This window comes from Scyliorhinus canicula, chromosome 1 (assembly GCF_902713615.1).
Source record: "Scyliorhinus canicula chromosome 1, sScyCan1.1, whole genome shotgun sequence".
Lineage (NCBI taxonomy): Eukaryota > Metazoa > Chordata > Chondrichthyes > Carcharhiniformes > Scyliorhinidae > Scyliorhinus > Scyliorhinus canicula.
Window position 1 is genome coordinate 260,349,792 of NC_052146.1, and position 25,352 is coordinate 260,375,143.

Genomic DNA, 25,352 nt, shown 5'->3' on the forward strand with positions numbered 1-25,352 from the left:
ACTTATGCAACCTGCCCCAGTCTCGTGCCACCTGTATCCCCAAGTACCGGAAACTTTCCTCAACCAGCCTAAATGGCAGCTCCTTCAGTCTATTCTCCTGGCCCCTTGACTGCACCACAAACATCTCACTCTTGGCCATATTTAATTTGTACCCTGAAAACCGGCCGAACTTCCTCAATGTTTCCAGTATATTTTCCATTCCGGGCAGTGGGTCCGACACGTACAGGAGCAGGTCGTCCGCATAGAGAGAGACCCTATGTTCCACCTGCCGCTAGTCATTCCCTTCCACCCCATCGCAGCTCTCAACGCAATCGCCAACGGCTCTATGGCCAGCGCAAACAGCAACGGGGATAGTGGGCATCCCTGTCTGGTCCCGCAATGTAGTCTGAAATAATCTGACATTATCCTGTTCATCCTAACGCTAGCTTTTGGGGCCTGGTACAATAGTCTGACCCAATAAACCAGTCCCTCCCTGAACCCAAACGTCCAAGCACCTCCCACAAATAGGCCCACTCCACCCGGTCGAAGGTCTTCTCGGCGTCCATTGCCACCACTACCTCCACCTCCTTGCCCGTCGGGGGCATCATGATCACATTAAGCAATCTTCTCAAGTTAGCCGTCAGCTGCCTGCCTTTCACAAACCTTGTCTGATCGTCCCCAATCACCTCCGGTACGCAGTCCTCAATTCTAATCGGCAGGACCTTGGTATCCACATTGATCAGAGAGATTCGCCTGTATGACCAGCAGGATTCCGGGTCCTTGTCCCGCTTCAGTATCAGTGAGATGGTGGCTTGCGACATTGTCGGTGGCAGGGTCCCTCTGTCCCTTGCCTCATTAAAAACCCTAATTAGGACCGGTCCCACTATCTCCGAGAACTTCTTGTAAAACTCTACTGGGTATCCATCCAGCCCCGGGGCTTTCCCCGACTGCATGTCCTTTAGGCCCCCCAATACCTCCTCCGCTCTAATCGGGGCCCCCAGCCCGCCCACTAGTCCCCCGCCTACTTTTGGGAAGGTTAGTCCGTCCAGGAACCTTTTCATCTCCTCCGGCTCTTCCGGAGGTTCTGAAGCGTACACTTACTATGGAAGTCCCGAAATATCTTATTCAGTCCTGCCGGGTCCTCCACTCTGCTCCCCTCCCCATCAACCACTCTACTTATTTCCCTGGCCGCCTCCCTCTTCCTGAGTTGCTGCGCTAGCAATTTGCTGGCCTTCTCCCAATGCTCATACACCATTCCTCTCGCCTTCCTAAGTTGTTCCACGGCCCTATTTGTGGATAGCACCCCCAGTTCCGCCTGCAATCTCCGTCTCTCCCTGAGTAGGTCCTCCCCCGGGGACCCCTCATGCTCCTCGTCTATCCGGTAAATTTCCCTAACTCAATCGGTCCATTTCAGCTCTGTCCCCTCTGACCCTGTGAGCCCGAATTGAGATCAGCTCCCCCCTCACTACTGCCTTCAGCGCCTCCCACAGGGTCGCTGCTGAAACCTCCCCCGTATCGTTCACCTGCAAGTAATTTTGCATACACTTCCAAAGTCTCTCACATATCCCCTCCTCCAACAACAATCCTATGTCTAACCTCCATTGCGGGCGTTGGTAATTCGCCCCCCTGACCTGAAGGTCCACCCAGTGCGGGGCATGGTCCGAGATAGTGATTGCCGAGTATTCCGTATTCTTTACCTCCCCTACACAGTCCCTGCTCAAGATAAAGAAATCAATCCCAGAATATACTTTATGAGCATGCGAGTAAAACGAGTAGCCCCTTCCCGTCAGCTGTCTGGCTCTCCATGGGTCCACTGCCCCCATTTGCTCCATGAACCCTTTCAGCTCCCTTGCCATTGCTGGGAGTCTACCTGTTCTGGGACATGACCGGTCCAGCCCCGGGTCAAGGACCGTGTTAAAGTCCCCCCCCATTATCAACTTACTTGAGTCTAGGTCCGGGATCTTCCCCAGCACTCTTTTGATAAAGTCAACATCGTTCCAGTTCGGAGCATATATGTTCACCAGCACCACTCTTCTCCCCTCCAGCTTGCCCCTTACCATAAGGAATCTTCCCCCGCCGTCTGCGACTACGCCCTCTGCCTCAAATTGAACCCGCTTATTGATCATAATTGTTATCCCCCTGGACTCAGAATCCAAATCCGAGTGGAAGACCTGGCTGATCCAGCCCTTCCTTAGCCTAATCTGGTCAGACACTTTCAGATATGACTCCTGCAACATAATTACGTCCGCCTTCAGAGCCCGCAAATACGCGAAGACACGTGCCCTTTTAACTGGCCCATTTAGTCCCCTGACATTCCAGGTGATCAGCCTGGTTGCGGGGGCACAACACCACCCCCCCACCCACATCGGTCAGCCATAACCTTTCTTGGGACCGCCCCCGGCCCATGGGCCCCGCCATTCTTGGCTTGCCTCTTGGCCGCCTCCACCCCCGACCTCCTTTCCATTACCTACTTCAGATCCCCCCCACGTCAGCAGAATAACTCCCCCACCCCCCCCCATCCCCAAGCAACATCCCCCGATAACCCCACCCCTGCCATCCACTGGCTGTATTCTCCACCCCCCCCCCCCCGACTTCCTTGACTAGCCAATCTGCTAGCCCGGTGACTCATCGCTCCGGCGCCCACTTGTCTCACTCCCATTGTTTCCCCGACCTCATCTCCCCACTCCCCAGCACACCATCCCCCACTCCGACCCACTGGAGCAGTCTCACTAAGATGGGAGAGAACAAACAAGATGTAAACATCAAACAGCACCGCAAGGCTGCTCCAGGTACAATACAGTTCCAGTTGTGTACACAGAAAAGTGTTAACCCACGTCCCTTTCTGAGCATGAATAAAATAACACCGCAATAACCCAGTACCCATCAGAAACAAACATAAAAACCATAGACATAAATGAAACGAAAGCCCCCAACCAACATCTTTAATCCCCATTGCTGACCGGCCACTCTTTTGTTACAATACAGGCTCCAGCGCACTCAGAGAGCCCAACAAAAGGTACCCACCACAGCAGAAAAAAACAGCAAAAAAAGGGAAAAAGACTATACAAGAGGGGAGGGGGGGGGGGGGGGGGCGCGAGGCTCCCCTCCCCCCACAGGCAAAAACTGCCCACAAAAAATACACCACATGGCACCTTTAAAGCAGTAAACAGTCGACCAGCAGTCCAGGCACAGTAGGCATCCCTTCAAACGGTAATTCTCGGACCCTAGCTTGCGTCCGTGGGTCCTTTTATCGAGACCAGCCCCCTATACCTCGCAAAGACCTACGCTTCTTTGGGCTCGGAGAAGTAGTGGTGTTGGCCCTGATGCGTAACCCAAAGACGGGCCGGGAAGAGCAGACCAAACTTCACGTGCTTTTTGAATAACACCTCCTTAACTTGTTTAAAGGCTGCTTGCCGCCTGGCCACCTCCTGGCTTAGGTCCTGGTAAATGCGAAGAACACGGTTATTCCACGTGCTGCTCTTAGTGTTCTTTGCCCACTGCAGCACCCGTTCCTTCTCCACAAACCTGTGGAACGTAATCACCATCAGACTGGGGGGGACCCCCCCCCCGGACCCACCTGTCTCGCCTGTACTCTGTGCCCCCTCCAGCTCCGGCGATCGCGGAAAGGCTTCAGCCCCCATTAGCTGCATCAACAGGTCCGCTACAAACGCTGTGGCATCAGCTCCCTCAGCCCCCTCTGGGAGGCCGATGATCCTCAGATTTTGTCTACGGGCTCTATCTTCCCGCTCCTCTACTCTGTCCAGCAGTCTTCTCTGTCTCTCCTTCAACCCGTTGACTTCTAGCGCAGCAATCGTCTGTGCTTCCGCCTGCTCCTCCACCACTTCTCCCAGCTCCTTAACTTTTTCGTCCTACGCATCCAGTCTCTAGTTCAGCTGATCCACTGCCTTCTGAAGTGGGTACAAGTTATCCCGCCTCAACGACTCAAAACTGTTTTAATCACCTGCAGCATGTTTTCCAGGGCTTGCTGGATCGCAGGGTCTGAGGTCCGCCATCTTTGCTCCCGGCTCCTTGCCTTTGTCCCTTCCTCTCCTGCTTTCGCTGCTTTCTGCTCTCCCGCGGTTCTATGCAGCTCTGCTCGCTCCCCAGCACCTCCGTGGCCGTCCTTTCAGCGCGCCACAGTCCCGCAAAACCGGGAAACCAGGTCCTCAAATACCGCCGGAGTGAGAGCCCCCGAATGTGCGGTTAACTCACTCATTGCCGCCACCGGAAGGCCGGTTATTTCATCTCTGACTACTGCCGTGATGCTCCCCTTAATCAAAAATGCAACTCCCCCTCTTCTCTTTCCTCCACCTCTGTCCCACCTAAAGCACTTGTATCCTGGAACATTAAGCTGCCAGTCTGTCCCTCCCTTAGCCATGTTTCAGTTGTAGCTATAATATCCCAATCCTACATACCTATCCATGCCCCGGGTTCATCAGCCTTACCGGTCAGCCCTCTTGCATTGAAATATATGCAATTTAATCCAACAGGTTTTCCCTATGCCCTGCGATGCTCCTGCCCATCATGTCTATTCAGCTTGCCATAGTGAGTGCTGCATCTCATTTCAGCCCCTCATTTGCTTCCGTGCTGCTGAGGATCCCACCCCCCTGCTAATCTAGTTTAAAACCTCCCTTGAAGCACTCGCAAACTATAAAAAATTCTAAGTACATAAAAGAAAAAAGATTAGTTAAGACAAATGTAGGTCCCTTACAGTCTGAAACAGGAGAATTTCTAATAGAGAGCAATGAAATGGCAGAGCAATTGAACAACTACTTTAGTTCTGTCTTCATGAAGGAGGACACAAATAACTTTCCAGAAAGGCTAAAGGCCAAGGATCAAGGGTCTGATGAGAAAGAGGAATTGAAAGAAATTAGTATTAGTAGAAAAGTAGCGTTGGGAGAAATGAAAAGGGATGAAAGCTGATAATTCCCCAGGCCTGCTAATCTACATCCCAGGGTATTAAAGGAGGAGGCCATGCAAATAGTGGATGATTTGGTTGTCACCTTCTAAAATTCTGTAGATTCTGGAACAGTCCCGGCAGATTAGTTTATTATAACACATGTGATAAAAAGACACTTCGAAAGTATCAAGGGGATTATACAAAGTCATCATAGATATATGAAATGGAAATCATGGAGACTTCCGGTGGCGGACATGGAGTGAACAGTCGCACATTTGGTGGCTCCCACTCAAGGTGGATTTTGTTGGTCCTTCCCCACCTGTATGGAGGGCTTTTTGACTGAAAAAGGTGAGTGAGTGCCAAGGGAAAGTAATACTCCTCTGGTGAGACCGATGTATGGATTAGAGGACGAGAAGTGCCACACAAAAGAGAGAGAGAGCAGCTGGAGCAAGGCAGTTTTTTGTGGTGCACCAGAGGTTAAATGCTGGCGGGCAAGGGTGCAGCGCTTCCCGCTCAGTAGTCGACCGAGCAGCTGGTGGAATGTTTGAACAGGAAATTCCAGCAGCAGAGGATGGAGGCTTCGGAAGACCTGGCTAAGGTGGTGGAGCCGCTCAGAGCTGCAATTGAGAGAGTGGGAGGCTCAGGGCCAGGCGATTCAGAAAGTGGAGTTGGGGGTGCACGAGGAGCGGATAGCCTTGTTGGAAATGGAGTTGGGGTTGGTTTTGGACAGCCAGAAGAGGCAGAGAGAGAAATTGCAGGACCTGGAGAATCACTCCAGGAGACAGAACCTGAGGATCGTTGGGATGCCTGAGGGCATCGAGGGAGCAGAGGCTGCCAACTATGTAGCGAGGATGTTGGAGCACTTGATGGGGGAGGGGGCCTTTGACCATCCCCTTGAGGTGGATCACGCGCAAAGGGCGCTGAGGCGGAGGCCGCAGGTGGGGGAGCCACCGAGGACGATGGTAGTGCGGCTGCTTCGTTTCTTGGACAAAGAACAGATTTTGAAATGCGTGAGGCAGACCAGAGGTTGTACCTGAGAAGGGCGTGAGCTGCGGGTCTACTAAGACCTGGGTGTGGATTTGGCGAAGAGGAGAGCCGGGTTCAACTGGATAAAGACTGCCCTCTTCAGGAAAGGGGTGAAGTTTGGGGTTTTGTGCCCTGCCTGCTTGTGGGTGACACATCAGAAGCAGTTTTGTTTTGACTTTATGAGGGATCATGGACTGGGAGGAGTGTGAGAACATTGAACTTTGGACAGGAGCTCTGTGTTTATGGTAGTGTATGGGGTGGGTAGCTTTGGTTGGGTTTCGATGGAGGAGCAACTATGGTGAGTGTGCAGTTTGTTCTTCTTTGTTTGTTGATAGTTGGGTGGAGTAAGTTAGAGGCCTTGGGCAGACCATGGGCAGGCTTGCTAACGGGAGCGAAATGGGGGTTCGTCAGGAGGAAGGCATGGGGGGTGGGGATGGGGTTGGTTATTTGTGTGTGGAGGTGAGGCGGGGGAGGGTTTCTGACAAGCGATGTGGTTAGAGTGGCACAATGAGGGAGAGATGGCGAGGGACATCCGAGGGCGGGCCCAGGGTTCAAAGGGGTATGGCTGATTGGCAGGAGAGGGGTGCGGATAGCCCCATGACCAGGCTGGTCACGTGGAACGTGAGAGGGCTGAATGGGCCAGTTAAACGGTTGCATATGTTCGCACAGTTGAGGAGCTTGAAGGCGGACGTGGTGCTTTTACAGGAGACACACATGAAGTTAGGGGAACCAGACGAGGCTGAGGAAGGGATGGGTGGGGCAGGTACTCCACTCGGGGCTGGATATGAAGATAAGGGGAGTGGCAGTGATCATCAATAAGAGGGGGGTGTTTGAGATGGGGAGAATTGTGGCCGATCTGGGGGTGGGGGGCATGTGGGGGTGGGTAGATATTTGGTAGTGAGTGGAAAACCGGAGGGATGTCGGTGATCCTGGTAAATGTTTACGCCCCGAACTGGGATGATGTGGATTTTATGAGATGGGTGTTGGGGAACATTCCGGATTTGGACCCACACTGGTTGATTATGGAGCGTGATTTTAATACCATCCTGGCCTAAAGTCTGGATCGGTTGAGTCCGAAGTCTTTGAAGGTGTCGGCAGTGGCCAGGGAGTTGAGGATTTAATGGAGCGCATGGCAGGGGAGTGGACCCATGGAGGTTTGGGAGGCCAAGGATGAAGGAGTTTTCATACTTCTCCCGTGTGCATCAGGTGTATTCCCAGATCAACCTTTTCATGATGGACAAGACGCTGCTGGAGGGGTGACCGACGCAGGGTATTCACCGATCATCGTCTCTGATCACACGCCGCAATGGGTGGATTTGCAGGTGGTTCAAGGGAAGACCTAACGGCTGCAGTGGAGGTTAGATGTGGGGCTGTTGGTGAATGAGGGGTGTGTGAGCGGGTGAGGGCTGCCATTCGGGGTTATGTGGAGGTGAATGATACGGGGATACAGGGGAGGTCACAGCCGCCACGTTGTGGGAGGCACTCAAGGTCATAATTATGGGTGAGTTTATTTTGATTCAGGTGCACAGGGAGAGACTGCAGCAGGAGGAGAGGGCAAGGCTAGTTGATGAGATCTTGAGGGTGGATAAGAGTACTCAGTGGCGCCGGAGGAAGGCTGATGAAGGTGAGGCAGAGGCTCCAGATGGAGTTTGAATTAGTGTCTACGGAGAAGGTGGTGAGGCAGTTGCAGAGGGCCAAAGAGGCAGTTTATGGGGAAAAGGCGAGTCAGGTGCTGGCCCATCAGCTGAGAAAGCAAGCAGTGGCAAGGGAGATCGGTAGAGTGAGGGACGAAAGGGGATAAAGTGGTATTGGATCCAGAGGGGGTGAATGGGGTATTTGAAGTCTTTTATAAGAGGATCTAGGACTTGGATACCCCAGTGGGGGAAGTGGGGATGAGGCGGTTCCTGGATGGGTTGAGGTTTCTCAAGGTGAGGAGGGGCGGGTTCAGGGCCGAGAGGCCCCGAATGGTCTGAAGGAGGTGAGGCAAGGGAGGGGGGGGGGGGGGGGGGGGGGGGGGGGGGGGACTCCCCCCTACTTTATCACAGGCTTCCATTTCCTATATTCTATAAAAGGGTAAGGACCTGGAGCAGTGCGGGTCGTATCTCCCGATATTGTATTGAATGGTGATGCAAAGTTCTTGGCGAAGGTGCTTGCATCCCGGATGACTGTGTGCCGGAGGTGATTGGAGAGGATCAGATGGGATTTGTTAAAGGAAGGAAGCTGTCGGCGAATGTGTGGAGGTTACCTAATGTGATAATGATGCCGGGGGGGGGGGGGGGGGGGGGGGGTTTCTATTTGTGGCTTAGAACCTCCATATCTTTGTCCCCAAGGCTTTTTTCAGGAAAGTTAATGGGTTGATCTTGGGGTTTGTATGGGCAGGGAAGGCCCTGCGTGTACGACAGGTTTTATTGGAACCGGGGGGTGTGGGGATGGGGGGTGGAGGGAGCTGTCGTTGCCAAATTTGATAAAGTATTCTTGGGTGGAAATGTCATGATGGTGAAGAAATGGTCTGTGGAGGAGAGGTCGGTTTTGGGGCGGGTGGAGGTGGCATGTAGGAGAATGAGTTTGTTGTTGGCGCCTTTGCCGTTCTTGCCGGCCAGGTACTCTGCGAGCTCCGTGATGGTGTTAGCTTTTTTTCAAGAAAACATTTTACTGAGGCATTTATAATTTTAACATATCAACATTCTAAATAGCCGAGCGGTCCGACACACGCAAAAACCCCACAGTGACATACCCAACTTCCTCCCTACCCTAACTCCTAGTGGTGTTAGCTTTAACGGTGTGAGGGCAGTGTAGGCATCACTTGGGGATGGAGGGTAGGTTGTTGTGGGCGCCGATCTGCGACAATCATAGTTTCATGCCGGTGAGACTGGATGCAAGGTTCCAGGGGTAGCAACAGTTGGGGATTGAGTACTTCAGGAACTTGCTTATAGGGGGCAAATCTGCAGGGCTGGGGAGTTGGAGGAATTGTATGGGTTGCCCAAGGGAAAAGGATTTCGGTACCTGCAGGTTCAGGACTTTGTAAAGAGAGGTGGCGCCCTTCCTGGGGCTGCCGCTGCCGGCACTGCAAGACAAGCTCTTGTCGGAGGACAACTGGGGGGTGGGGGGGGAGAAAGAGAGAGAGAGAGAGAGAGAGAAGTGTCGGATATTTATACGGAATTGCTAGTGGTGGAGGATGTTAAACGCAAATGAGAGGAGGAGCTGGGAGTGAGATGGGGGCCAGGACATGGGCTAAGGCCTTGCGGAGGGTGAACACGTACATGTCGTGTGCGAGGTTAAGGCTCATCCAGTTTAAAATGGTGTATAGGGCCCACATGAAAGTGACGAGGATGAGCAAGTTCTTTGAGGGGGTGGAAGACAGGTGAGGTCAGTGCACCGGGCTGTGTGTGTGTATGTGTGTGTGGGGGGGTTGTCTAATCACGTCCACATGTTCTGGGCGTGTCCGATACCAAGGGGGTTCTGGTAGGGGTTCTCAATGTTATGTCTGAGGTTCTGGGTGTGTGGGTGGCACCCCGAGTCCGGAGCTGCCGTCATTTGGCGTGCTGGAAGACCCAGGAGTTCGGGGGGTGGGATGTGAGGAAAGAGAGGCCAATGTATTGGCCTTTGTCTCCTTGATAGCTTGGAGACGGATTTTGTTGTGTTGGCAGGACTCAGAGCCGACGAAGGTGGGGGTATTGGTGAGTGACGTGGCAGAATTCCTGAGATCGGAGACGATCAAGTTCGCTCTGCGGGGGTCGGTAGAAGGGTTCACCCGGAGATGGAAATTGTTCATTGATTTCTTCAAAGAGGATAGAGAAGTGGGTTAAGGGAGTTAAAGTGGGGAAGGATGGACGTGGTATGGGGTTGGCGTCAAGGGGGCTGGAGGCTTGTGGAGCTTATTGGGTTGATGTAATCTGATATTCGGTATATTTTTGTTAAAAGGCCGTGAATAAAAATATTTTTTTAAAAAATTGAAATGGAAATCATGTTTGACAAACCTACTGGAGTTTGAGGATGTAACTGATATGATAGGTAAGGGTGAAGTAGTGGATGTGGTATATTTGGACTTTCGGAAAGCTTTTGATAAAGTCCCACATAGGAGGTAAGTGTGCAAAATTGAAGCACATTGGATTGGAGGTACTATATTGACATGGCTTAAGAATTGGTTAGCAGACAAGAATTAATGGGTATTTTTCGAAGCAGAAGGCAGTGACTAGTGGGGTCCCAGGGCATCAGTGCTTGGGCCCTGGCTATTCATAATATACATCACTGATTTGGATGAAGGAACCAAAAGTAATGGGCAAGATTTTCAGTTCCGCCGCATCCGTTTTCGGGTGCGGCGCCCCCAGCTGGCAACAGGATTCTCCGTTCCGGCAGCCGGTCAATGGGGTTTCCCATTGTGGGAACCCACGCTGTCAAGAAATCCGCAGGCATGAGTGTGCTGCCAGCAGAACGGAGGATCCCGTCGACGGAGAATCCAGCCCAATGTTTCCAAGTTTGATGATGATGCAAAACTTAGTGGGAAGGTAAGTGGTGAGGAGGATGTTTAGATGCTTCAATATGATTTAGTCAAGTTGAGTGAGTGGGAAAACATATGACAGGTGCAGTATAACATGGATAAAAGTTATCCAGGTTGGATGGAGAAACAGAATGGCAAAATATTAATGAAGTGGTGATAGATTGGGGAATTGCTGACGTACGTAGGGACCTGGGTGTTCTACTACACCAGTCACTGGAAGTAAGCATACAGGTACAGCAAGCAGTTAGCAAGGCAAATGGTATTTTGGCCTTCATTACAAGAGGACTTGAGTACAAGAGCAAGGGTGTCCAATCTGCAGCTGTACATGGCCTTGGTGAAACCATACCTGGATTAGTGTGTGTAGTTTTGGTCTCCTTCTGAAAGAAAGGATAGGAGTACAACAAAGGTTCACTAGACTGATTTCTTGGGTGGCAGGATTGTGGTATGAGGAGAGATTGGTTCAACTGGGCCTGTGCGCATTGTAATTTAGAAAAATGAGAGGGGATCTAATTGAAATGTATAAAATCCTGACAGGGCTGGATAGACTGGGTGCAGGGATGCTGGTTCCTCTGTCTGGAGAGCCTCAGGATATGGATTGGATTGGATTGAATTTGTTTATTGTCACGTGTACCGAGGTACAGTGAAAAGTATTTTTCTGCATGCAGCTCAACAGATCATTCAGTACATGGAAGAAAAGGGAATTAAACAAAATTCAAGAAAATACATGAGAATACATAATAGGGCAACACAAGATATACAACGTAACTACATAAGCATTGGCATCGGATGAAGCATACAGAGTGTAGTGTTAATGAGGTCAGACAATAAGAGGGTCATTTAGGAGTCTGGTGACAGTGGGGAAGAAGCTGTTTTTGAGTCTGTTCGTGCGTGTTCTCAGACTTCTGTATCTCCTGCACGATGGAAGAAGTTGGAAAAGTGAGTAAGCCGGGTGGGAGGGATCCTTGATTATGCTGCCCGCTTTCCCCAGGCAGCGGGAGGTGTAGATGGAGTCCATGGATGGGAGGCAGGTTCATGTGATGGACTGGGCGGTATTCACGACTCTCTGAAGTCCCTTGCGGTCCTGGGCCGAGCAGTTGCCATACCAGGCTGTGATGCAGCCCGATAGGATGCTTTCTATAGTGCATCTGTAAAAGTTGGTAAGGGTTAATGTGGACATGCCGAATTTCCTTAGTTTCCTGAGGAAGTATAGGCGCTGTTGTGCTTTCTTGGTGATAGCGTCGACGTGAGTGGACCAGGACAGATTTTTGGTGATGTGCTCCCCTAGGAATTTGAAACTGCTAACCATCTCCACCTCGGCCCCATTGATGCTGACAGGGGTGTGTACAGTACTTTGCTTCCTGAAGTCAATGACCAGCTCTTTAGTTTTGCTGGCATTGAGGGAGAGATTGTTGTTGTTACACCACTCCACTAGGTTCTCTATCTCCCTCCTGTATTCGGACTCGTCGTTATTCGAGATCCGGCCCACTATGGTCGTGTCGTCAGCAAACTTGTAGATGGAGTTGGAACCAAGTTTTGCCACGCAGTCGTGTATGTACAGGGAGTAGAGTAGGGGGCTAAGTACGCAGCCTTGCGGGGAACCGGTATTGAGGACTATTGTGGAGGAGGTGTTGGTGTTCATTTTTACTGATTGTGGTCTGTTGGTCAGAAAGTCAAGGATCCAGTTGCAGAGTGGAGAGCCAAGTCCTAGGTTTTGGAGCTTTGATATGAGCTTGGTTGGGATTATGGTGTTGAAGGCGGAGCTGTAGTCAATAAATAGGGTAGGCCATTTAGGGCTGAGATGAAGTGCAATTTCTTCACCATAGAAGGCTGTGCAATATCTTTAAGAATATCTGAATATCTTTAAGAAGCAAATAGATAGATTTGTAGATTCTAAAGATGTCAAAAGTTATGGGGAGAATTCTGGAATATGATGTTGAGATCATAGATCATAGAATTTACAGTGCAGAAGGAGGCCATTCGGCCCATCGAGTCAGCACCGGCTCTTGGAAAGAGCACCCTACCCAAGGTCAACACCTCCACCCTATCCCCATAACGCAGCAACCCCACCCTACACTAAGGGCAATTTTGGACACGAAGGGCAATTTATCATGGCCAATCCACCTAACCTGCACATCTTTGGACTGTGGGAGGAAACCGGAGCACCCGGAGGAAACCCACGCACACACGGGGAGGATGTGCAGACTCCGCACAGACAGTGACCCAAGCCGGAATCGAACCTGGGACCCTGGAGCTGTGAAGCGATTGTGCTATCCACAATGCTACCGTGCTGCCCCACGGAGATGGAGGATCAGCCACGATCATGCTGAATGACAAAGCAGGCTCGAAGGGCCGAATGGCCTATGCCTGCTCTCGTTTTCTGTTTCTAGTCTGGGAAATTATATCAATGAGTTTATGTCAACCAATTTCTTAGATCAGCATATTCTAGAACCAACCAGGGAGCACACCATTCTGGACTTGGTAATAAGCAATGGGACAGTTTATATCAATAACCTTGTTGTGGTAACTTGAGACCACAAATTAGGTAGTCAAATGTGTTGCTTAAAAGAAGGAACTTCTTTATAAGAATAAAGTTTAACAATAGCAGTAACTCAGCAGAACAATAACAACAATGAAAGCAGGAGCACTAGTAAATTACGTCTCATCATTCCCCCCACATTTTCTTCTGTATGGTTTATATATATCATAAACAACAAAGGGACCCAGCACTGATCCCTGTGGTATGCCACTGGACACCGGCCTCCAGTCACACAAACAGCCTTCAACCACCACCCTCTGTCTCCCATTACGAAGCAATTTTGGATCCAACTTGCCATGTTACCTCTAGATCCCACATGCTTTTACCTTCTTTAGCAATCTCCCATGTGGGACCATGCCAAAGGATTTGCTGAAATCCATAAAAATTGCATCGACTGCAGGACCTACACACCTGGTCAACTCCTCAAAAAATTCATTCAAATTTGTTAGGCATGACCTCCCTCTGATAAAGTCATGCTGACTGTCCCTGATGAAACCTTGCCTCTCCCAAGTGAAGATTGATTCTGATCTTCAGAATTCTCTCCAATAGTTTCCCTATCACTGATGTGAGACTCATTGGTCTGTAATTCCCTGTTTTATCTCTACCACTCTTTTTGAAAAGTGGAAACTCATTAGCTGTCCTCTGGTATCTCCCCTGTGGCCAGAAAGGACTAAAGAATTTGGGTCAGAGCCCCTGTAACCTTCTCCCTTGTCTTTCATAGCAGCCTAGTATACAACTCATCTGGACCGGAGGATCTGTCCACTTAAAAGCCCGCCAAAACCCCTAGTACCTCCTCACTCCCCATGTGAAACTGCTCAAGCACCTCACAGTCCCTCTTTTTGAATTCTACACCAACATCCTCTTTCTCCAAAGTGAAGACAGACATGAAGTACTAATTTAACACCCTACCAGTGTCATCCGGTTCGATGCACAGATTACCCCCTTGGTCCCTAATTGGTCCTAATTGGTTTCCTGGTTATCCTTTTCCCCTTGATATACTTGAAAAATATATTGGGATTTTCCCTAATCTTACCTGCCAGTGCTTTTAAATGCTCCCTCTTTGCTCTCCTGATTGCTTTTTTGAGTTCCCCCTCTGCACTTTCTATAATCGATGAGGGTATCTGTAGACCCACTCCCTTTGTTTAAGAAGGGTAGCAGGGATAATCCAGGGAATTATAGACCTGTGAGCTTGACGTCAGTGGTAGGCAAACTGTTGGAGAAGATACTGAGGGATAGGATCTATTCACATCTGGAAGAAAATTGACTTATCAGTGATAGGCAGCATGGTTTTGTGCAGGGAAGGTCATGTCTTACAAATCTAATAGAATTCTTTGAGGAAGTGACAAAGTTAATTGATGAGGGAAGGGCTGTAGATATCGTATACATGGACTTTAGTAAGGCGTTTGATAAGGTTTCCCATGGCAGGTTGATGGAAAAAGTGAAGTCGTATGGGGTTCAGGGTGTACCAGCTAGAGATGGATAAAGAACTGGCTGGGCAACAGGAGACAGAGAGTAGTGGTGGAAGGGAGTGTCTCAAAATGGAGAAGGGTGACTAGTGGTGTTCCACAGGGATCCGTGCTCGGACCACTGTTGTTTGTGATCTACATAAATGACCTGGAGGAAGGTATAGGTGGTCTGATTAGCAAGTTTGCAGATGATACTAAGATTGGTGGAGTTGCAGAGAGCGAGGAGGACTGTCAGAGAATACAACAAAATATAGATAGATTGGAGAGTTGGGCAGAGAAATGGCAGATGGAGTTCAATCCAGGCAAATGCGAGGTGATGCATTTTGGAAGATCAAATTCAAGAGCGGACTATATGGTCAATGGAAGGGTCTTGGGGAAAATTGATGTGCAGAGAGATCTGGGAGTTCAGGTCCATTGTACCCTGAAGGTGGCAACGCAGGTTGATAGAGTGGTCAAGAAGGCATACAGCATGCTTGCCTTCATCGGACGGGGTATTGAGTACAAGAGTTGGCAGGTCATGTTACAGTTGTATAGGACTTTGGTTTGGCCACATTTGGAATACTGCGTGCAGTTCTGGTCGCCACATTACCAGAAGGATGTGGATGCCTTGGAGAGGGTGCAGAGGAGGTTCACCAGGATGTTGCCTGGTATGGAGGGTGCTAGCTATGAAGAAAGGTTGAGTAGATTAGGATTGTTTTCGTTGGAAAGACGGAGGTTGAGGGGGGACCTGATTGAGGTCTACAAAATTATGAGAGGTATGGACAGGGTGGATAGCAACAAGCTTTTCCCAAGAGTGGGGGTGTCAGTTACAAGTGGTCACGATTTCAAGGTGAGAGGGGGAAAGTTTAAGGGAGATGTGCGTGGAAAGTTTTTTACGCAGAGGGTGGTGGGTGCCTGGAACGCTTTACCAGCGGAGGTGGTAGAGGCGGGCACGATAGCATAATTTAAGAAGCATCTAGACAGGTATATGAATGGGTGGGAACAGAGGGAAGTAGACCTTGGAAAATAGGAGACAGGTTTAGATAAAGGATCTGGATTGGCGCAGGCTGGGAGGGCCGAAGCCCCTGTTCCTGGGCTGTAATTTTCTTTGTTCTTTGTGTCTATTAAAAGCCTCTTTTCCTTCCTACCCAGTCCTGAATATTCCTAGACATCCAGGGTTCTCTGGACTTGACATTTCACCCTAAAGGGAACCTGCTGGACCTGTACTCTCGCCAATTCCATTTTGAACGCACCCCCCCCCCCCCAATTCTGCTGTAGATTTTTCCATGACATGATAAGATTTGATGTTCGGTTTGAAGAGGTGAAACGCAAGTTTAAGACCAGGGTTTTAAATCTAACTAAATCCTTCATAAGCATATGAAGGCAGAGCTAGCTAAAGTGAACTGGGAAATTAGGTTAAAGGTAGTGGTATTATTTTAAGGAGATATTCAATAACTCTCAACAAAAATGTATCCCATTGAGAAGGATGCATCATCCATGACTGTATAAGGAAGATAAGTACAGTATCAAATTGAATGAAACACTACAAATCTGCAAAGATTAGTGGTAGGTCAGACGATATTGGGTAGATTTAACAAGCAGAAAAAACAAGCAAACAGAAAGAAAGTGGAGTATAAGAGAAGGTTAGCTAGTAATATAAAAACAGACAGTAAGCGTTCTACCGAGGAGCGGAGTAACTAAAGCCAGTGTTGCTGCTCTAGAGTCTGGGATATCGATATTAAAAAACAAGGTAATGGCGGAGGCGTTGTATTATGTCTATCTTCACTAAAGAAACCTTAGAAAACTTCCCAATGGCTCTTAAAGTTAGGAAGCATTTCTTCACTCAAAGGGTGGTAGAGGTTTGGAACTCTATCCCACAAACAAGAGTTGAAGTTGGAATCGTTATTAATTTTAAATCGGAGATAGATAGATTTTTGTTGAGCAAAAATATTGAGGGATATGACCAAAGTTAGACCACAGATCAGCCATGATCTCACTAAATGTTGGGACAGGCTTGAGGGGCTGAGGGTGTATTCCAGTTCCTATGATTACAATCTTCCAAAATTCTTCAGATTCTGGAAGAATTCCAGTCGATTGGAAAACAGCTAATGCAATAAATACCTTTATTCAAGAAAAAAGGAGACAGAAAGCAGGAAACTGTACGCTAGTGAGCCTAACATCTTTCTTGAGAAATTGTTAAAATCTATTATTAAGGAATCTTAGCAAGTCATAATTTGATGTGGCAGACTCAACATGACTTTGCAAAAGGGTAATCGTGCTGAACTAATTTATTACAGGTTTTTGAGCAGTAACAAGCAAAATGGATAAAGGGGAACCTATAGATGTGATGTACTTGAATTTCCAAAAGGCATTTGCTGAGGAATCACATCAGAAGTTATTGCGCAAGAAAACATGGCATAGGGAGGAACATGTTAGCATGGACAAAGGATTGGCTAACTAACAGGAAGCAGAGTCGGGATAAATGGGTCTTCTTTGAGTTGACAAGATGTGGATTGCCACAGGGATCAGTGCTGGGGCTTCAACTATTTACAATCTACAGCAATGATTTGGACCAAATGTATGGTAGCTAAATTTGCTAATGACACCAAGATATGTAGAAAAGCAAGTTGTCAAGAGGCGGTAGAGAGTCTGCAAAGGGATAAGAACAGGTTAAATGAGTATGCAAAAATTTGGCAGATTGAGTATATAAATGCAAACCTGTCAAATTTGGCAGGAAGAATAGAAAAGCAGCATACTATTCAAATGGGGAGAGATGGTGTGGTACAGAGGCATCTGGGTGTCCTGATACATGAGTCACAAAGTTAGTATGCAGCTACAGCGAAATAGGAAGGCAAATGGAATGTTGATATTTATTGCAAGAAGATTGGAATATAAAGATAGTGAAGATTTACTGAAGCTGTATAGGACATTGGTGAGACAACATCTGGAATACTGTATGGTTTCCTTATTTGAAAAGAGATATAACTAGGTTACAGCAATACAGAGGAGATTCATTTGACTCATTCCTGGAATGAAGGGCCAAAAATATAAGCAAACAACCAAGATTAAATTCCAGGGATCTGAAATGATCCTCCCTCCCCCAACTGCTGCAATAATAATTGGATGTGATGGGGCTCTTTCCACCAATAGGGGTCTGCTGGGTTGGGGAATACTGATCCATCTGCCTTGGTTGTGAAAATCCAGCCCTTAGTATTTGTCCATAAAATTGCAATGCACTTACAACAGAAACAAAGGTAAGGGTGGAAAAACTTACTACCTCCTCTTCTACATCAGGGCTTTTTGCTGGAACAGAAATCAAAGTAGGCTTTCCTTCCTCCCCTGATGTGGGAGAAACTCCATTTGATTCTTGTGTTTCTTGCTCTGCCTCCCATTCCTGTAGGACCTCTTCAAGATTAAAGCGACGTCTGTAGTTAACAAAAAAGTTCTTCACTTGGCCAACAGTTTTGTTTCCAATTACGTCTGCAATGGCTTGAAAGTCCTTCCCATATTTACGGACACCTGCAGTCACACAAGACAATTTTAGCTTGTGATTTTTTTTCACAATAATGAAGCAGGAAGATGGGAATGGCTAAAAACATCAAATAGAAAACTAGAAAAATAGTGAATGTATGTAACAGATGGAGGGGTGAGCAGAAAGTAGGCACATTTTCTTGCAGGTGAGCAGTGTATACAGTTTTCAATAATCACCCGAATGAGTTTGTTACTGATGTGGAGGAATACAAAAACAAAACATTTTGCACTTTTGCTCAATGCAACAAGAATCCCCAGTATAAATGAGCTATTTTTAAACTTATGTGGGAGCATACACAAATTTTGCAAGCTGAGTACAACACAATTGCAGGGCTGATAACAGAAAGGGCTCTTTTAAAAAAAAACTGACTTCAAAGGATGTAGAATGCCAGCTTCTCACTTGTACACTTGCCCAAGTAATTTTTAAAATTGGCCACAGAGGTAACAAATGATGAAATCCACATAAATGCAGTCCTAAAAGTTGGGTTATATGATTTACGAGCCTGCAAGTCTTGAAGTTCTAGTTGCAACCTACAAGGGCATCCTAGGATTTGTAATTTATTTTTCCTAAAAAATTTAGAGTACCCAATTCATTTTTTCCCAATTAAGGGGCAATTTAGCGTGGCCAATCCATCTAACCTGCACATCTTTGGGTTGTGGGGGTGAAACCCATGCAAACACGGGGAGAATGTGCAAACTCCACATGGACAGAGATCCGGAGTATTTGTAAATTTTAGTAGGACAGAGATTCTATCTGTTTTTAAAATCATACTGCTCAATGAAACGAGAATTGTTCGTTTTAAAGGAGCTGTATTTTCCCATGCAAATACAGTTTAGATCTTTAGTGACATTATTTTCCTTCTTAAATAGTTCTACAGTACGTGCATAATATGGCATATAGAAACTGGATACATAAAAAACTTAATTCTGACAGTGTTAAAACATTTTGGGACATACAGTAGTGAAGTCCCAAAACAATCAACAAAATTATATTGAAGGAGTTACTAAGCCATAAAGCATGAGGGAGCTGAATTAACACACCCACTTAGTTAAAACATCTGTGGATGGAGTGACTATATCTATTAATTCTAACTCAGCTTCTTAAACTCAAGATGACATTTCCAAATCTCTCCTTTATAAGAATGAATGCAGGTGGCAAGGCAGCACAGTGGTCAGCACTGCTGCTCATGGCGCTGAGGACCCAGGTTCGATCCCGGCCCCGGGTCACTGTCTATGTGGAGTTTGCACATTCTCCCCGTGTCTGCGTGGGTCTCACCCCAACAACCCAAAGGTGTGCTGGGTAGGTGGATTGGCCACGTTAAATTGCCCCTTAATGGGAGAAAAACTATTGGATACTCTAAATTTATACTTAAAAAAAGAATGAATACAAAAATAGGAATTGAGAAAAATAACAAAATTTAAAAAATGCTACGTTTGAAAGAATAATTGTTAAGAGACAGAGCACTCTAGATGGGCATTACTATTAAAAATGGGAGTGTGGTGGAAAGCAGTTGGTTTGACACCTGCCTTTACCTCCAGGTTCAAATTCAATTCACACTAGCTGGTAGAAGAAGTTCACAGTAACTGGAAGAGATCTTTGCTGACTTAGAACTGCAGCATAAAATAGTTTGTGCAATCTCAGCCCAGTTCAATGCAAAAAGAGGCGCTCCCATGTTCAAAAGTGCCAATAATTCAGCAGCTGAAAATCTTACTGTTGAGGTCACGGGATAGCTGGTGTGGGAAGCAGAAAAATACCGAAGTAGTAAAGTAGGTGGGGGCCTTCTGATGTCACGCACAAGTAGTGACCCTTCATGTGTAAGCCGACATAGTGCCCTTGAAATATATCACAACCGAGCCTGATACTGTTAACACTAGATGACGGTAGCGATTTTCTAACACTATCAGTGGGTCGCAAAATGAAGCAGGAACCTAAAATGCGAGTGCCATACTGCTTTTGCACACTCATGCTCTAAAAACACTGCAAACAATAAAGTTTAATAACTATCCTGAGAAAATTAGGTTTAAGAAGGAGTGCTTTGAGCTCCTGTCGAAATCAATTATGAATGACCCAAGAATCTGATGAATTTGTGTACATTTTGCTCATTAGAAAATCACATAAAATATGCTGCTTGATATAATTTAAAATCCCACAAAAGCCAGTTGGAAATAACTTTCACTAATGTAATTAATATTTCCAAATATTTTAAGTAGAAAGCTTATATATTTGCATAGGTCAATCCTTCTCATGGCCAAGTTGATAAAAAAAGGCAAATCAAACAATTACAAATAATAGAATATTTAGTTCTAATAATATTCTATCAAAAAATATTGCGAATTATGGAAAATAAAATTCCTTTTTGTCTTAAGATTGCTGGTGGCCATGTAAAAGTACAGAAGAGCTTGAGTATTATGGTGGCACAATGGTTAGCACTGCTGCCTCAGCGCCAGGGACCCAGGTTTATTTCTGACCTCGGGTGACTGTCCGTGAGATTTGCATTCTCTTCGTGTCTGCGTGGGTTTCCTCCCACAGTTCAAAGATGTGCAGGTTAGGTGGATTGGTCATGCTAAATTGCCCCTTAGGGTGGGGTTTCAGGAATAAGGCAGAGGATTGGGTCTTTCAAAGGGTCGGCGCAGACTTGATGGACTGAATGGCCTCCTTTTGCACTCTAAGGAGTCTATGAAAATTCCAACACTCCTGAGGCGCCTTAGGAATGTTTTTGATTGCTTCAATACCTCTAAAATGACAAAATGAATAAGAGCACTGATAAAATCCTAGATTCAGATTCAGGCCTTTGAATGAAGCCCACCTTGTACTGCAAGCAGTTGCTCCTCTGTTGTCCAACGTGCATTGATTTTCTGAGTGGACTGTAAATGGAAAATGAGGAAATAAAAATCAGTTGTACATCATAAATCTCCACCATCGACAAACTCTAATTTATGCCTGAAGATTTCCAAAAAAGTCTATTGATCATAGGAGAACTTCAGAAAACCTGCAATGCATTAGTGTTAAGCAATTTCTGTTATCAGCAGGGCAATTTAACAAAATGGGAGAGGAATTAAGACACCACGGCATCCTAGTTTGAGGCACAGAAAAGGGATCAGTCACCCCAAGGGCATGATCTTCACTCTTTGCCAAGATAACTAATCTCAGTAGGGCGACAAACAGCAATGCTAAACCTTCCCATTAAGAAAACAAGAACTAGGAAAGGGAAATAAACAAAAAAAGGTGAGAGAAAAGTTAGGCAGAGTTAAAGCTCCTGATTGCATGCACACGTACCTATTACATGGTAACGATTGGGCTGATCAGAGGTGGCATCCACACTCATATTTCTGCTGATACTCAACTCTTGATTTTGATGAGGACAATATCAGATAGGATGGTGTCAAGGCGGATAGCAAATCATCACAACCTCAACAGTGAGAGGTCCAGAAGCTTTTTTAGTTGCCCATATGAAATCGGCAGGAACGCAAGGTTGATAAAAGAGCAAATCATTTGGTGGAACAGTCGCTGGCATTCAGATATGTCATGGGGATGTAGTTTTGGCAGGAACTTGTGTTCGATGGGTGGGGGAACCTAGAATAATGGATGACTAAATTTTTCTCACCAGGTACTCTTGCTTCCAGGTCCCACAAGCAAAACAAAACAAAGTTTTTAAAAAACGTACCTGGTTTGGCTTCTTCTGGCCCTAGCTCTTTCCCCTACCATGTTCACCCAGCAGGAAAGCCACAACTGCTTCCCCACTCAGGGCACAAATTGAAATATGTTGGATACGATGTCATTGCAGCCTGATCTGAATATTTAAATCAGAATTTCACAGGTTTACAGCAGGTGCTTTCCTTCCTGCTCAAAAATATAGGCTAATGATTGATGGGTGAGGGACATTGTCAAACAACTTTCCCAGATGGTTTTAGCTGCCCAATTTACACTGGATGGGCAGGGTTAAACATGGCCTTCAGTGTTTCAGTTTAAGAAGGGTGAGCATTTGGGTGTAATATGGAGTGATCGAAAGGTACTGCACTCCGAATATAAGTCATTACATCAGATGCACAGACACATCAATAAACACTGTGAAGGTAAATTCCCAGCACCATTCATGACAAAACATACAGGACATGCATTTGTTTGTACAAAAAAAAGTGTAAAAAAACTCAACATCAATATGTGGGTTTCCTCCAGGTGCTTCTGTGTCCTCCAACAATCCAAAGATATGCAGGTTAGGTGGATTGGCCATGCTGTGCAGGTTAAGTGGATTGGCCGTGCTAAATTGTCCTTTAGTGTCCAAAGATTAGGTGGGGTTACAGGGATAGGGCGGGGGAGTAGGCCTAGGTAAGGTGCTCTTTCAGAGAGCCGGTGGTACTCGATGGGCTGAATGACCTCCTTCTGCACTGTAGGGATTCTATGATTTCTATGATCTTTACTATCCTGCAGAAAATGACATTTATTCATCAAGTGCTGTAACACACTTTTCATATTATTTTATACATGAGTAAATGAGTCACTAATAAATCCAATAAGGAATTCAGAAGATACTTGGTTATCTAGAGTGGTTGGAATAATAATTAGCATTAGCATGGATGCATTTAAGGAGAAGCTTAGTAGGTACAAAGGAGAAAGGAATATATTGATATACCGAAAGACATAGCTGAAGTAGGATGGGAGGAGGTTTGGAGTAGGATAAGCTGAGCATAAGCTAGTTAGGCCAAACTGCAAATTTTCAATAACTGGACTATGAAAAATTCTTATTTTTGCATGTTATAGTTATATCCAAGATTTTGGTTGATCTCTTGTATTATTTTTTAAACTTGTCAGCATCTGTAGACAGATATCAATTGTACCTTTGTTTGCACGTTTAATTGAAAGTATGTAAGGCTCACACTTCATGAGACTTGACAAACATACTGTAGGCTAATCAAAAACCCATTAGGCTTGCCAAAGGAATGCTTCACTATTAGTTTGTTGTAGATAATGGCTTCAATTCTTCTGGTATTTATGCACAAGGATATAAAACAGGCTTTTTTTCTGGTCATAATAGATATAAAATGTTGATTATTTAATAATAAAAGTAAAATCCTTTCTGCCATAAAGTAACAAAGAGTAAGTTTGCACACATGCTATTATGCAGGGACTGTAATTTGCCATTGCTGAATACCATGATTTCCCCCAGGCAAGGATTGTGCTTTGTAAAACGGCAATACCTGGACAGCAAATTGCATTACACATAGCAAAAGTAGTAAATGACAAGACTTGTTGAGGTTTATTGCAGAGTACCAAAACATGTTCCCTATCCATGTGCAATGATGAATGCTAAAATCTGAAACAGAAACAGGATAAGTGTTGGAAATCTGTAAAACAGTATCTGAGAATGGAAGGATTAACATTTCAGATAAAATTCTAACAGAACTAAGGGGGTCTCAGTAAAAATATTATATTTTAGAATCTGACTAGCCAGCTGCCTCGTTCCAGTTTAACAGAACTAGTAGGCATAATCTAATAACATTAGGAAAATTATCAAAATCTGTACCTAAATCATTACTGTTCAGATGTATAGTCAGTAGCTGTATCCAAGGATCTTGTTATAAGGTCTCAAGATTATTTTGAGGCACTGACATCGGTAAAGGTGAACATGGGGAGTATAAGAATAGTTTTGAGTATTTTCTCAAGAAGGGCATCTTTAAAGAATGATTGATTAAAAGAGTTAGTCCCATCAGGTAAAAGTTCCCAGTGGAGAGCGTAACCTTTTCCTCTTAAACCGAGAAGAACATTTCAGATGATGTATCCCAAATCTGGCCCAACAATCCCGGTGTATAAAAATATCATCCAAGTTGATGTCCACCTCTTTTATTCCCCTCCCTTCAGTTCAACAGCAAGCAGCCAAAAGACAAAATTCAAAAGAGACCCAATAGATTGTTCAAAGATCTTTAATGAAAATAAACCATCTCAAGAACCTAACACTCAGAACAAACATTAATATACATCATGTATGTGCTTCTGGAGAGATAGCATGCTCGAAGTACTTCCTATCTCCTTTCCAGCTTACTGACCCCAACTGCAATACACCCTAACAAAATACTGCCACTTGGTGAATTATTGGAACCAATTCTGAGAGACAAGGAGGATTGATGAGGGTAGTGCAGTGGATATTGTCCACATGGATTCTAGCTAAAGGTATTTGACAAGGTCTCATATTGCAGAGAGATCAGAAAATGAGATCCCATGGGATACAGGGGAAGATGGCGAGTTGGATTCAAAATGAACAAAGGTCCCTGAAGGTGGCAGGACCGTGGAAAAGGTGGTAAAGAAGGGCATATGGAAACCGTTCTTTTATTGGACATGGTATTGAATACAAATGCAGGGATGTTATGCTGGAGCTATATAATGATGGTTAGGCAACAGCTGGTATTATGTACACAGTTCTGGTCACCATATTACAAGAAGAACATAATTGCTCTGGAGAGAGTACAGAGAAGGTTTACAGGAATGCTGCCAGGGCTTGAAAATTGCAGATATGAGGAAAGATTGGATAAGCTAGGGTTGTTTTTCTTAGGTGTACAAAATTATGAGGAGCCTAAATGGGGTAAAATAGAAAGACCAATCTCCTCTAGCTAAGGGGTCAATTAGCAGTGGGCATATATTCAAGAGGAAAAACATGTCACCTAGAGGGTGGTGGACATCTGAGAGGAGACTGATACGCTCAACTAATTTAAAAGGTACCTGGATCTGCAACTTTATAAGTGCTGTAGCTTGCAAGGCTATGGACCAGATGCTAGAAAGTGGGATTAAAATGAGCAGCTAGTTTATTTTTTTTGGCCAGCACAAACACAATAGGCTGAAGTGCCTTTCTGTATCATTACTTTTCTATGGTTCATTCTACACAGCAGTAAGTAATGCATGGTACTCAACAAAACATGCTGCGGAAGCCTGCTTGCAATGATTCAGACAGTCACACAAACTGGTATTTTGCATCTTAAATATGTTATAATTGAAGTTATAAGATGCTCACTTGAAGTTTGATTAATATGGGAATTGTTTTTATTCCTGGCATCAAATTTCTTTTAGGAACAACAGGATATGTTTTTTGACTGATACAATTTTCATACAAACACTCAACACATTCTTAATAGATTCCTTACATATAACTTCATGGCTGCATTTTTAAGAGCATGCAAAAGAGTTTAGCTCAAACAAGTTAAATGTTTGTCCCAGAACAGTGGCAAGTGGAAAATGTAGTAAGCTGATGCGTTTGTTACCTGCTTGTTCCATCAAGAATGCAGCGACTTAGAATCGTAGACTGCTTAGAATCGTAGAATGCTTAAAGCACACAAAGCCAATTCATCTCATTGTCTCTGTGACAACTATCTGCAAGAACTCAGCGCATCCATTTCCTCTGCCCTTTTCCTATAAGCCCTGCAAATTTTCCTCTTCAGGTGCTTATCCAA

The 25,352-nt window shown here is 45.9% G+C and overlaps 1 protein-coding gene across 8 annotated transcripts in view; it reads right to left on the bottom strand.

The window, feature by feature from the left end:
• The window catches only part of LOC119973713 (REST corepressor 3-like), a 202,358-nt gene that overhangs the window by 19,902 nt on the left and 157,104 nt on the right, over positions 1-25,352 (bottom strand). For 6 of the 8 annotated variants that reach the window (XM_038812117.1, XM_038812142.1, XM_038812133.1 and 3 more), the window contains 2 exons: positions 20,723-20,780; positions 17,659-17,903 (listed from right to left, as the gene is read on the bottom strand). In XM_038812117.1, coding sequence (XP_038668045.1) covers positions 17,659-17,903; positions 20,723-20,780 — 303 coding nt within the window. The remainder of the gene's footprint in view (positions 1-17,658; positions 17,904-20,722; positions 20,781-25,352) is intronic. The other 2 variants (XM_038812159.1, XM_038812126.1) reach the window with 1 other exon arrangement.